This window comes from Crassostrea angulata, chromosome 7 (assembly GCF_025612915.1).
Source record: "Crassostrea angulata isolate pt1a10 chromosome 7, ASM2561291v2, whole genome shotgun sequence".
In the NCBI taxonomy this organism is placed as follows: domain Eukaryota; kingdom Metazoa; phylum Mollusca; class Bivalvia; order Ostreida; family Ostreidae; genus Magallana; species Magallana angulata.
The window spans coordinates 12,265,291-12,280,264 of NC_069117.1; the positions used below are offsets into that span (position 1 = coordinate 12,265,291).

A 14,974-nucleotide genomic window follows, 5' to 3' on the forward strand; every position below is an offset into this window, starting at 1 on the left:
TCATGCATTTTCAAATTCTGCAGTTGCACAGTTCTATAAAAAAATCAATTTGGTAAAATACAGCAGAAAATTAAACAACTGCATAAATACCCATTGTAAGTAAATGAGGCATCATTAGGTTACATACACTAACTTTAAACCAGAAATTATTATATATACTGTTCCTATTCTATGATACTTCAATACCTCAGCTCTACTGATGGTGTTGGTAAGAGTAACTGTACTGAATAACTTAACCTGGGGCTAAATAAAATAAATATTGAAGGTTTTTCTCAAATACACTGGAGTTGAAGCTCAAGATCTCTTTTGTCCTTTAATAAGCCATTAAGGTGATGATTACATGAATGTGATATGGTTCATTGAAACTTAAATAGATCAGGACAGATAATCAGAATAAATCATTCATCAGTTAGAATTCTCCACCCATGACCACTTAGATTAGTCTCATGTCAATGCACATGTCACATATATGTAATGTTATCTTCATGTTAGTTTAAAATACCTGTAATTCAAATCTTAGTAGAGATACATGTACTGTAAACAAAATCACTTATTCACGTTATAATTTATCAACCAAGTAAAGACATTTAGTAAGATTTTCATTCATAAACAACACACTACAGAAATCATTTTCACTACAACAAATTAAACATGGTGTGTGTTGTTAACCGATCAGCAATTTCTGAGTATGCAGGTTAAAAGACTAACCAATCTTAACTGTATCCACTGTTCATGGTTGTACTCTAAGCTCCCTTCAAACTCTCGAGTCAGTTGTGAACAGTCGATGAACTTTGATAAACCATCAACTGAGATCATACATGTCTACAAAGAAATCACTTGATCTATAGTGTAAATAAACATTTCCATATCTGTTGTTGAGAATACATGTATCTACATTTTGATATCTACATCATGCATCACATCATGTAATGTCAAAACTTGACCCATCATAATGCTGGATCCATTTTTTCATGTCAAAATTAATATGTATCTGAACATCATTAAGTTTTGAAAATAAATTGGTAAAAACTGTAAAATAAATGATCAACAATTCAAGATTCTCTCAAGCTTCAATTTCAGGACAATGTGAGTTTATACATAGCTTTGTTTTATGTACATTTTTGTTTTTTTTAAGCTGTAATAATTTCTTTGAATTATGTAATTGTTCTATTTTTATTCTACAACTCACTTCAAAATTATATTTGGCACTTCCAAGACTAGTTCTCTTCTTCTCCCAAAACTTCTCTGGTTTGATTATATAAGCAATGTTTATACTGTCAGGAAAACAGTCCTGTGGAGAAACAAGCGTACAATCAAATTTTATATATAGGGCATTTAATTCATTAAGTGACAAGACATTTGTTTCTCACCATTGCTGGAAATAGTGAAGCAACATTTAATTTTCATATTTTCTCATCGCGTTTTAAATGAGCTGTCAAAAAATGAGTCCTGATACCTGCAGTACTTTTAATATAGGTTTGACGATCTGCCATGTTGATCCTCTCATGTCAATGATCATGGTAAACCCCCTTTCTCGAACCTCATTGCTACAAAAAAAAAAATCAAAATCACAAACTCAGAATATGTACGGTAATACGTCATTCAATCATTACTTTTTTTCAAAATATAAGTTAACTGTCAGATGAATGCTATATAATAAATGCATTATATTGAATTTTAATACATACAACAATTTTGATCAAATTTTTAATGAAATATAATCATATTTTTTTCTCAGTTTTTTTTTAAAAGAGAGAAAAATGTTTTTGTAGTTTATACAAAGATCTATGTTAAGGTATTTTACCTAGGTACACTAGCCAAATAGGTCATGAGGCGTCTCAAATCATCTGCATCAAGTTTTTCTGGGTGGGTGAGGGAGGGAAATGTCAAAATAGCCCCTCCTCGCCTATCTCTTCCCCCTGGAAAATTTCATAACACAAATTATTTAATAGAGGTCTAATATTCTATAATGCTAAGACCTTTATTCTGTAGGAATGTGATCCCTTGAAGATTTTTTACAAACTAAAGAATTTACAGATATATGCTGGTCTTAGGTACCGGTATTTAGTTATAATGAGAGTCTTATCCAGGCTATATGTAATAAGGCTGTCATTTTAAACAGACATAGAATCTAATACACATAGGTTACATCAACATTAGAAAAATATAGATCAAGACAACAAGAAGCTTATCTTGAATTAGGAAATTCAAAATCAAAGCAACTAATCTGTGAAAGCTTTAGAATTTGATTATTAATACCTGAAAGATAAGCCACCCGTTCCCGTAGAATAGGAACGATGTCTGCTGCCTTTAACCCATCTGTTCTTTTTCCGCCTGTACAAAACAATAATTGCATAACATTATGTGTCACTTTAGTTATGTTTGCACTCAGGCACTCTCTTGAAACGTTTTTTCAAAGCATTTGCAAAAACATCTGCAGTTAATCATCTATCATACATATAATAAACATTTTGAGATCATTTGTGAATACGAAGTTGTAAACAAGAAAATTGGGTCTTTATTTTAATCAAAGATGGTCAAGTAGATTAGTATATGAACCCATAGTTTCATTAAATTAAAATTGATATGCATGTTTGCATTACTCTCAACAAAAGAAAGCATGTCAGTGACAAAATTTCAGAGTAAAAATGTATAAATAGAAATAGAAAAGTCAAAACACTACCAACTCCTGAACATACTTAATGAAGAAGTCATATCTTATTATATTCTAAACTATATATAGCAAATTTGGTGTCTATTTTCACTTTAAGGGTAAAATTTGTAACTGCAAATTTATATAATCAGCATTGTGAAATATCCCAAGAGGTTTTTGCTAATGTAACAACCTAATTTGTTATCAACACAGCCTCTTAAGAAAGTCTATAAAACCTTGAACATCTGCATAGCCATAGTTACAACATCATTTGTGCATCAAAATTTGTGCATCAAAATTCCTAACATGAAACAAAATAAAGCAGGATCTTGTTCTGTTTAAAAAAAAATCAAATATGAACTACAAATAGAAGTTTTGGCAAATCCCCCCTGATAAGAAATACGGAGGAAGTGGGGATGATTCATAGGAGATAAGTTGCAGACCTATTTTCCACTGACGTTTTGATGTTGGAAGATCAACAACACTATTCTAGTATTCCACTGTTTTCAATGAATGTTCATAAAACCATAGCAAAATCAAACTACAAAAACGATTAGGCTCACAAAGAAATGATAAACCCGACATCATAAAATGATGCTGGAGCTGATACACCAATATACAAATTCAGCATCACGATGCCACAAAAATGGCCTCAAAGACCAACAGAGAGGTACCTGGTCGATAAAAAAATTCAACATCTCGGTCATTTAAGCTCTCATTTTGCTGCTCCTTCGAATTCATCTCCTAACTCCTTTAGAAGAACGAGAAATCATGATGTAGATCCTCGCATCATTGTTTATTCCTGACATCTTTTGTCGGCCATGAATTCGTAATCATCGTACACCTTCGTTCAATATCGGAACTGTTCGCGAAATGTCGTCACCGGAAGTAATATGTATTCGGAACTTTATTTTCGGAACTCCTCATACTTTATCATTTGAATCTCACGTGTGAATACAAATTGGCAAAATATGACAACAACATTTTCAAACCCATCCCAGCTCTTGCCTTTAGGTTTGTGTGACATTTTATTGCTTGCAAGACATTTAGGAAGTCATACACTTTTCTGTGGTTTACAATGTACTTTTCTGAGCTATGTGTTTTCACTTACTGGAGTGAATAAATTGATGCATGTATACAACTATGTAATGGACAATCATAAATCTGAAAATATCAATATTTTAAATATACCTACCAGATACCACAGCTCAATAAAATGTACTAAGGCCTATACATAGTTAACTTTGGGTTTTAATTTATCATCATATTGCTTATTGCTAAAATTAAGATGGTACTGTATGCATGGTATGTGACACTTAATTAAGAAATCTGTAATAGTGTGTATTAGGTATATAATAAAATCTCAATACTGCCACGCTCCTACTGGCACTAGCTAGTGGGTTAACCCTTAATCTCAGTCAATTGAGCGTTGGTTTTTAAACTGAAGGGTCCCAAGTTCGAGCCTAGTTGTGGTCATTCCTCGTCTTCTATTACATTGGTGCCCAACAAAATAAACAACGTGAAGTTTTTTAGAGAGTCTCGTGTGAGATTTTTAAGGGATAGAAATCTCAAAAGAAAAGGTAGAAGAGTATGATAGTGTGTATTATTTATATGATAAAGGCTCAGTACTGCCACGCCCCTACTAGCACTAGCTAGTGGGTTAACCCTTATGCTCAGTCGGTAGAGCGTTGGTTTTTAAACTGAAGGATCCTGAGTTCCAGCATAGTTGTGGTCATTCCTCCTCTTCTATTACAAATCAAATTATTCAAAATATCATCAAAATGTACAGTATTTGACCATAAAATGCATTTTAAAAATTCAGATTAGATAAAAATGTATAAGCCCCCATAGTTGAAGCTTAAACTTTTTGAACCATGATGTTAATAAACTTTGAAAATGGAGAAAAAATGTATTAATGTACAGTAAAATTTTAATGTTTATTTATTAAAAAAGAGCATCACATGAAAGAGGTGTCCCATATGACCCTTTATCACAGGCACTTGTTTCATTCATAAAAGTTTAGCCCATGGTATAGTATTGGGTGAACATTTAATTCATCACAGAAAGTCAAACAATTATTGTCTTAATTTGCTCTTTAATCTTAATACTAATTAATGTACAAGAATATGCACTTGGATGTGTTGCACCATTATGTAGTAAAACCATTCATTCACATCTTTTTGTGTAAATTAAGTGTTCATGTTTTGCTTAAAATAAGTAAAAATTAACTGCAGGGTTGAAATACTTGTAATATACTTCATCATATAATGATTGTTCAATCTCTTTCCCTCTTGCCTATGGTGCTACAACTAGAGGTGGAAGAAAGTGAATGACATACAGTTCATTTAAATCTTGTCAGCTTTGTTTAGCACTTTACAAAGACATAAATTCGGGTGTCCAAATCAGTTAAGAGCATAAAAATATCACATTTAATTGTGTAATGGAGTAAATTTTGTTTTTTACAGAGTTGGTGGATAAATGTATTGGATCTCGCATTCACATCATCATGAAAAATGACAAAGAAATTGTAGGAGTGTTGCTGGGTTTTGATGACTATGTCAGTATCCTTTCATACTTGTTTGAGTTCACAATCATAATTTCAGTTAAATGTAATTAAAATCCAAGGTTTTGGATCCTCTACTCGAACACCAAGTAATGGTAGCAAAACCAAACTTTTAAATTTTGATAAAAAGCTTTTCAGTTACACACATGGATTAGATTTTAGTGCAGGTCAATTTGTCAATAAAAACACAGAGATTTCAATTTTTTTTCTCCATATTTTAATAGTATCAATATTAATGTTCATTGAAAAGGGGACTGATGGTTGGCCCTGGGCCATAAAAAATCCCAAATTTTGAATAATACTCAATCCTCAAAAATTAATGTCCATGAATGATTATAAACCTGGCTGTACACAAGTACAATTAATTCCTTTTCATTAAAGAATCTAGAACATGTATATTCATTTAAAAAGGAAGTTAAAACATATATATATGCTAAGAATTTTTTGACCTTTAACTTTTTGCAAGATATGGTGTTGGAAGATGTCACAGAATTGTAAGTAAACATTACATGTATTACTAAACTGAAAGTTTCATTTACCACAACTGCTTAAAATCTAAACAGTTGCTTATTTTTATCCAAATTTTGCTCTGTATGATTTACCTTATTGCTAATTTGCGTACCTTTTGTTATGTAGCTATATATTAATAGCAATGTTTTATCCATTGTATTAATGATAGTGAAAGCACACCAGAAGGAAGAAGAGTGACAAAACTGGATCAAATTTTGTTGAATGGAAACAATATCACTATGGTAAGTCTTCACTGTTTTACCCAAACTAAATGATAAGTTTGAACGTGTTCAAAGTGGGGGGAAATGTCCCAAAAATCCATCGCAGTGCACAATAAAAAGTTTATTACATGGTTGATATCCACAACATTTTTGATGCAAATATGTATGGAAAAGTTTTAATGATAGGACCATTGTCCACTAAGAACTATATATGATATGAGTTAAATTTGGCCCCCATAATTCGCCATTTTTTAAAGTATTTTGGGTACAATAAAATGTTATGTTATTTTTTAGAAGATCTGATATATAAAATATATTTTTCATTTATTCGATTTATTTGTTCTCACTCGCAGTATATGACGTCAGAAGAGACGCTATAATTCAAACAAAATCAGTCAAAAATTGACATTTTTCTTTTTTTTTTTACGAATGGGAAATATAGAGCGCATGCTTGAACAAGGAAAAAAAAATTTGTCACGTAATAGTCTTGGCTAGATATATCCCTGATTAGAATATTTTGTTTGTTCAAGCATGCTCTCTGTTTTCTGAAAGAAAAACTGCTTGAAAACAAGCTGTTTGTGCTAAAAATGCAAAAATGCGGGAAAAGGTTGTCTTTATGATGTCATATTTCTAAATTGTGGGCACTTGAATCAAAATGAACATTATGTAAAAACATCACATATATATCTGTACAAAGAAAACAAAGAATTACAGTAAAACGACGATGTTCATTTTAGGGGGCCATTTTCGGCCCATTTCATATATACATATTCTTAAAAATGTGAATTTTACACAAACCTAAAAAAGTATATGCTCATATAATGTAATGAAACCATTGTTTTATATTGTTACCCTTGGTTAGTAAGTACAAATTGTTAAATTCTGCAAATTGAATATCAACCTAGACAAAGTTTAGCCACTAGTATACCAATCATGATAGTAATCTATGGAAAGACATTCTGTTATAATAATATCAGGTATAACGACATTCACCCAAAATCTTAGAAGTATGAACAATGTCATTGTATGATGCAATGTTTCAATGGTAAAGATATGCTTGTAAGAAGATGTTAAAAGAATAATGGGATTTAAATTTTACTCGGTTAGCTTAGTAGATTAATCGAGTGCTTTAGTTGAGCGATAGTCAAGTACCGTACTTGTTGATTTATTTGAAACTGTGTGTCTTGTACAAATCAAATAATGCTACTGTCAAATACATCTTAAACTAAAAACATTTAAAAACTTAATATGATATTAAATATGCACTAAATGTATTTGATTTGAAATAAATTAAAAAGTATTTTATCTAATTATCCATTAGCAAATGTCTTAGCGTTTTTCATGTGAGACTTGCAATTACTTGAACTCTATATATTGTCATCCTTGGCAAATGTGACCTATTCCATGTGATGCCATTGTCCCATACCTAATCAACAAGGATTAATGAATATCAAAACAAATGCTTAAGATGATTATTGGTATGATTAAATTGTTGTTTACACAAATATCTAACCCAACAGATAACTAATTAGAAGAAATAGTTCGTTTCGATCATCAAGTATGACCGGTATACCTAAGTACTTCTATTCAAAACAATAATTTGATATACAAAATCAAAAGAGACCAATTAATAACCGTTCAAAAAAAAATACGCCAGGGACACATATGAAACAGGGTGTAATTTTCTCTTTATAACTAATAAAAGACTAAGAAAGTTTTAGTTGATGATCGGTGTGACCGAGCACTAATCGAGTGATTGGTGACATCCCTATTAGTTGATCAACAAAGAAAGTGAGCGCACAAGATTGTAAATTTGCAGGAATCATCGACACGAATCAATTGGGATTCAAATGTCTATAACCTCGAAAGGCTATGTACAGGTTTCAACAAAAATATATTATGTTGAGAGTCGAAGTACATGGCTATTCCGGTAATTAAAAAACTCGCAAAGCTTTCAAAAAATGGCAATGAGAGGTAAACCGATAACTAGTTGGAAATGTTAATGAAAACATATTTTAATGAAGTTATATTGTGTATATCCTAAAAAACTAGTAATAAGAAAAGATTTTATTTATAGTGTTCATACAGCAGATCTAGAAATAAATAAAAACAAATTAAAATATACCGGTATATTATAATTCAACATCATGTTATAAATAACAAACATTTAAAACAAAAAAGTTTTTTAAAAAGACCACCAGTTGGATTTGAACCCAAAACACTGAATGTATGTATTCACTAAATCCAGGACGAAACCACTGAGCCACGGAGACTTGTCAATATATGCTCTATAACGTACTGTTTGAAACAACGCTGTCATATCAATGGACTTTGTTTTTTATCCTTCAAAAAATAATTCAAAAAAGTACATAATTAGTCATCTCTGGGTCATCTCTCCATCTTTTTTTAAAAAGCGACATTTTTAATGTTGAAAAATGTTACCTTTACACTGTTCAAATTTGTGGAGAGAAGACCCAGAGACAACAAAATCATTTAAAAAAAGTTGTAAATAAGTAGGGTTTTGCATGAATTGCATCGTGTTGCTATATTTAGACCCATATTATAATAAAACCTTTTGCATTTCAAATATGTTTCCACTCATTCCACATCCAACAGAAACCAAATAACGGTTATAATTCGAAAAATATTCAAAATTAATTGATGAAATTTTCACTCTCTTTGTGCGCCCAGATTCCTGCCGAATTTACATCTTAAGCGCCCACATTCTTTAAATATTTATTGATGTATTAAAATTGATAATAAAATATATTGTTTGAAAATATGTCTACAAATTTAGCTACGTCAAATCTGAGAAAATTGTTAAACTTAGGAAAATTGACACCCTTGCAAATTAATGAAATCACAGTTTACCTTTTAGCTCACCTGAGCTGTCTGTCATCGTTGTCGTTGTTGTAAACTTTTCACATTTTCATCTTCTCCAGAACCACTGGGCAGATTTCAACCAAATTTAGCACAAAGTATCACTGGGTCACCCGGTGAATGGGACTCAAATTTGTTCAAACAAAGGGCCTCTTTAAAGGGCAAATGATTTAGAATTATTGAAAATATGTCGGTATTTTTTTAAAATCTTCTTCTCAAAAACTATTAGGCCAGAAAAGCTGTAACTTGTTTGTAAGCATTCTTAGGTAGTGTAGAATCAAATTTGTTCAAATCATGGTTCCCTGGGGTAGGATGGGGTCAAAATGGGGGGATGAATTTTCACAGAAGAATGTATAGAGAAAATCTTCTTCTCAAAAACTATTTGGCCAAAAAAGCTTAAACTTGTGTGGAGGCATCCACAGGTAGTGTATATTCCAATTTGTTCAAATCATGGTCCCTGGGGGTAGGGCAGGGTCAAAATGGGGGGATCAAGTTTTACATAGGAATATATAGAGAAAATCTTAAAAACCTTCTTCTTAAAAACTATTAGGCCAGGAAAGCTCACATTTTAGTGGAGGCATCCTCAGGTAGTGTAAATTTAAATGTGTTCAAATCATGGTCCCCGGGGGTAGGGTGTGGCCACAATGGGGGGATGAATTTTTACTTGGGAATATACAGAGAAAATCTTTAAAAATCTTCTTCTTGAAAACTATTTGGCCAGAAAAGCTCAAACTTGTGTGGAGGCATTCTTTAATAGTGTAGATTCAAGTTTATTTAAATCATGGTCCCCAGGGGTAGGACGGGGTCACAATTGGGGGAGGGGGTGAATTTTTACATAGGAATATGTAGAGAAAATCTTTCAAAATTTTCTGGGAAAGTTTTCAGTCCAAAAAGCAGTAACTTTTGTGAAAGCTCTGGTTGTACAGATTAATGTTGATCAAACCATGATTCTCTAGAGAAAAGTGGGGCCACAAAGTGGGGAGGGGTATATAGGAATAAAGACAAATCTTCTTACAGGTACAACAACAAAAGGGGCATGGTATTTACCATTAAATATGTGGATAAAAATTGACAGAATTTTTAAATTTTTTGAGCAAGTTATGTGTACGTAGTTGTCAAGATATTTTGATTTGATACTTGGTATACAGTGTTAAGGCTATTGTTGCTCAGGTGAGCAATGTGGCCCTTGGGCCTCATGTTATACAATATTTATTTATTGTACATGCACAGTATTTTGCATTTTTCAATCTATCAACTGATTACATGTGAGTTTTTCTATTTTTTGCAGTTGGTTCCTGGGGGTGAGGGTCCAGAAACTTAGGAAAGAAAGATCTCAGCATTTTATCAGGGGAGCGCCATCTTTCATGGAACATTTAAACATTTTTTTTTTACACCCAATTCACTTTTGTCAACATCATGTTATACAAGATTGAAATAAATGTTGTTTAATTCAATTATTCACTTTATTAATTCAGCTAATTTAGAAAAAAAATGCATATATGATTTCTTTTGTTTGAGGGACGAATTAGACAGAAATCAATTTCTACTTGGTATAATAATGAATTATTTATCCGGAAATATAAGGTTTTCATTCGAATACCTGTTTGTGTCACCTGGTTCTTAAGAACCGGTTTATTAGCAAGGCTATATACAGAATTGCTCAGGTGTTAAATACCAGTTTAGGACGACACGTACAGCGGAAAGTTTAAATTTTCAGAATTGTTATATTAAAAAAAATAAATCATGTGATCCAACTTTATGCCATAATTATGTATGTGTACATTTAATATGCCAAATATTACATAGCTGCAGCGTGTCGTTGCTAATTCCACACAATCTGCTGTTATTTACTATAGTATCATAGTATTCAGCTTTCATTTGGAAAGTAATGAATGGATTTAAATGAGAAGTAGTGTATTTTCTAGTTATGACCACAGGGGACATCGGGGTATCAAATGATCTTATGTTTGTCCAAAAACCAAAATTATTTTTTTGGCACTGTCCTTCCACATTAAGCAGATGTCCCAGTGATATTTTTTAATTGTCATACTAAAAGGAGAAATACATGTAACTAAATATTTCTATCCTATATGCATGTATGATCATCTACAATGTTGATCATCTGTTTAATGAAATTTGAGTTATTTCCCTTTTCATCTTGTTATATACAAAAATTATATTCCTGCCCTTATTGGTCTGAGAAAATAAAGATTGATTTACTGTGTTGATTTTACCATTCACCTTTTTCCGAACGTAGCATCGTCGTTTTATAAAGTGTATGGGAGGTGGGGGGGGGGGGGGCTCATCCAAAAAAATCTGAATAAGAAGAGGTACATATAATTTCTTAACCTTCAAACAATTATGTGCCTGGGAAAATTATATTTTGAGCAGATATGAAAAATCCTCTCAGATGTACGAACTTAAGACCGTACGGGTCTATAAAATGTTTTCTTCCTATATTGTTTCTGAATTATTTCATGTTGGAATAGGAGAAACTACGACGAAGTAAACAAAAGAGTTCTACACTTTCTACTATACTGATTTGATGTAGAATAAAAAGATTAAATCAGAAACCATGTGTTCTTGCACTCTTGATACCCGTGAAACCATACTTTACTCAGAGAGGGTGTTAATTGGATTTGGGTTTGTTGATAATTAAGGTTGATATTTTAGAAATAGGAACACATTTCACGAAGAATAAGCAAACAAAAAATAGCTTTGAAAATAATACAGGTAATCTCTAAAATCTAGCCTTATTTTTGCAATTACAAATAATAGGCACCGCTTAATGTCTCAAGAATAGCCATCCATCACAAACTCAATTGCTTATAAATACTTCATAACATTACATTTTTTGCGTGTGCAAGTTCAATGTGGTTAGAAGAATGAAATAGGGTTAACCATAAGTATTTATCCATGCAAAAATGATGCTTTAAGTTAGTCCTTTTAGTTTATTGTTGGCCAAGTCTTAGCTTTATTAAACATGTAGTAAAAGAAGCACGTACGTTTTACTGCCAAAGGTTTAAGTGTACGTGATATTGGGTAATGTTTTTTTTTAACTTCATGAAATAATAATAAAAAAAAATTATCCAAAAAGAAATATTAGTCGCAACAATTCTTTAAATCTCGTAGCAATAATACTGCAGTGATATCTGGGAAGGTTATCTGAAGGATTTATTAGATACAACACCTAGTCAGTCATTTCTTAAAAATATGCTTTCATTGACTTTTGTTGCAATTGTATAAAAAAGCACTTTTCTCAGTAGATGCCATCCGTTTGCCGCTGCCCCTTCTGTGTTTTTGACTACTCCTGAGATTTAGGCTCACCTTTTTGACTACTCCTGAGATTTAGGCTCACCTTTTTGACTACTCCTGAGATTTAGGCTCACCTTTTTGACTACTCCTGAGATTTAGGCTCAACTTTTTGACTACTCCTGAGATTTAGGCTCACCTTTTTGACTACTCCTGAGATTTAGGCTCACCTTTTTGACTACTCCTGAGATTTAGGCTCACCTTTTGCCCGCTGACTAAGGCGGATAATATAATGAATAGGAATACGAAATCTTGTTTAAGCAATGCAAACACATGGCCATATAGGCAAGGTTTCAGTATCATATTTTGTGCATGTTTCTTGTAATCACGTGCAATTGACGCAGAGTGAGAACTAGTGACTGACCAGACTGTGCGAGATTCGATCTGAGCCCTACGATCTCTTATGATGAACTCAATCTTCAGATTCATTAAGCTTCTAGGTTTTTCTCTCAATCTGTATCTGACAAAAGCACCGTAATTGAAAGCTGGGGGGGGGGGCATTACAGAGTACCTGGTATTGGTACACTTTGACACACTAATATTATGTGAACACTTTGACACACCAGTACTATGTGAACACTTTGACATCCTAGTACTATGTGAACACTTTGACACACAAATACTATGTGAACACTTTGACACACTAAAACTATGTGAACACTTTGACACACTAGTATTATGTGAACACTTTGACACACTAGTACTTTGTGAAAACTTTAACACACTAGTACTATGTGAACACTTTGACACACTAGTACTATGTGAACACTTTGACACATTAATATTATGTGAACACGTTGACACACTAGTACTTTGTGAACACTTTAACACACTAGTACTATGTGAACACTTTGACACACTAGTACTACATGTGAACACTTTGACACACTAATATTATGTGAACACTTTGACACACAAGTTCTATGTGAACACTTTTACACACCAATACTAATTGAACACTTTGACATACTAAATTTATGTGAACACTTTGACACACTAGTACTATGTGAACACTTTGACACTGTAATACTATGTGAACACTTTGACACACTAGTACTTTGTGAACACTTTGACACACTGATACTACGTGAACACTTTAACACACTAGTACTATGTTAACACGTTGACACACTAGTGCTATGTGAACACTATGACACACTTATATTATATGAACACTTTGACACAAGTACTATGTGAACACTTTGACACACCAATACCATGTGAACACTTTGACATACTAAATTTATGTGAACACTTTGACACACTAGTACTATGTGAACACTTTGACACACTAGTACTATATATGAACAGTTTTTCACACTAATACTATTTGTACACTTTGACAAACTATTACTATGCGAACATTTTGACACACTAGTACTATATGAAAACTTTGACACGCTAAAACTGTATGAACACTTTGACACACTAGTACTATGTGAACACTTTGACACACCAATACTATTTGAACACTTTGACACACTAGTACTATTTATGAACAGTTTGACACACTTTTACTATAAGAGCACTTTGACACACAAGTACTACATGTGAACACTTTGACACACTAGTACTATGAGGCTTAAAGGGCGGAGAATAATTATCCAAGTAAATTATGTCAACATGTTGCAATACAGGAAAAATGTGATCATTTAAGAATAAAGAAAGAAATATTACATACTGCTTGTATAAGAAATATCGACCAGACGTCAACAGCAACGTCTTTACGTTACATGACATTTTTTTGTTACTAGTACATTATTCTTCTTTATATAAAAATGCACTATCCTTATGTTTAAATATAATTTCTATGTGTTTAGATATATCTTTATCTTGCAACGTAGTTTTTCTTATGTAGGCATACGAGTCCTGGCCCCAGGGCCATAAAACTTAGACGAGCTTACTTTTGATCTAAGTCTCACTTTTACAAAAGGAACATATAGTGAAAAGGTGAGACTGAGATCAAAAGTGAGCTCGTCTAAGTTTTATGGCCCCGGGGCCAGATTCTTCTTTCTTAGAAAAAAATCAGATTTTCTCGCATGCTGCATGATAACACAAATAATTTTCATGCCATTATGAATATCGAATTAAAGTTGCACATCAATTATATTTATATATACATAATTTGCATGACAACGTAAATAAGTTGAATGTTAACCTGAAAAGTAACATATTGCAAGATGGATGTCACATATTGGCAATAGTCGATAATGTTAATGAATTTCATTAATTTTTATCTGATAACAGTACTACTTAACATATTTTTTAACATATCAATGTCATTTTGCATGTTGACTTAGAAATGCTTCACGTTGACTTAATTCATGTATGTAAAAACCTAACAACTTTAATATAAGAGGAAAAATGATGCCACCATAAAAGTTTGAAAACCACTCAACTTATATGAAGAGACTTGATAGTCAACAAACTATTCATCAAATCTACTTTAAGATTTTATATATAAATATTTTAATCATTTGAATCATGTCTCTCTCTCTCCCTCTCTCTCTCTCTCTCTCAAAAATGTGCTTAATATGTATATTTTTTCTTAGTAAACGTTCATTATATATGCAATATTGATTTAATTGTTTCGTTGCATTCTCAAACATACTTTGTGTCCTTAAAAATTTGTGATGTATGTAGAAGCAGTTGGCTTATTTGTTAAATTTTTGTATCATATAATTTGAATAAAAAATATTTTAATCATAAACGTTGAATAAATAAAGAAGAATTGCTTTAAGATCTGACTATTTGTCCATGTCTTTAATACAGAGCTCTTCTCGTCAAGGAGATTATTTAAGTTTATAATAATGTCACGATCATCCAACTCCCTTA

At 32.1% G+C, this 14,974-nt stretch overlaps 2 protein-coding genes across 4 annotated transcripts in view; one reads left to right on the forward strand and one right to left on the reverse strand.

Moving 5' to 3' along the window:
• LOC128156088 (triple functional domain protein-like) overlaps nucleotides 1-3,500 on the reverse strand; it is a 76,489-nt gene extending 72,989 nt beyond the window's left edge. Inside the window, exons 1-6 of one of the 3 annotated variants that reach the window (XM_052818086.1) lie at nucleotides 3,328-3,499; nucleotides 2,260-2,334; nucleotides 1,805-1,919; nucleotides 1,457-1,547; nucleotides 1,190-1,291; nucleotides 709-822 (exon numbers count right to left, since the gene is read on the reverse strand). In XM_052818086.1, the coding sequence (XP_052674046.1) occupies nucleotides 709-822; nucleotides 1,190-1,291; nucleotides 1,457-1,547; nucleotides 1,805-1,919; nucleotides 2,260-2,334; nucleotides 3,328-3,394 (564 nt within the window). In that variant the 5' untranslated portion in view covers nucleotides 3,395-3,499. Of the gene's footprint in view, nucleotides 1-708; nucleotides 823-1,189; nucleotides 1,292-1,456; nucleotides 1,548-1,804; nucleotides 1,920-2,259; nucleotides 2,335-3,327 lie in introns of all 3 variants that reach the window. The other 2 variants (XM_052818087.1, XM_052818089.1) reach the window with 2 other exon arrangements.
• Nucleotides 3,501-3,535: 35 nt separating this feature from the next.
• Nucleotides 3,536-10,281, forward strand: LOC128156089 (U6 snRNA-associated Sm-like protein LSm5). The gene is made up of 5 exons (XM_052818090.1): nucleotides 3,536-3,667; nucleotides 5,119-5,214; nucleotides 5,683-5,710; nucleotides 5,896-5,968; nucleotides 10,116-10,281. The coding sequence occupies exons 1-5, from the start codon at nucleotides 3,625-3,627 to the stop codon at nucleotides 10,146-10,148; spliced, it is 273 nt and encodes a 90-aa protein (XP_052674050.1). The 5' UTR covers nucleotides 3,536-3,624; the 3' UTR covers nucleotides 10,149-10,281.
• The last annotated feature ends 4,693 nt before the right edge of the window (nucleotides 10,282-14,974 follow it).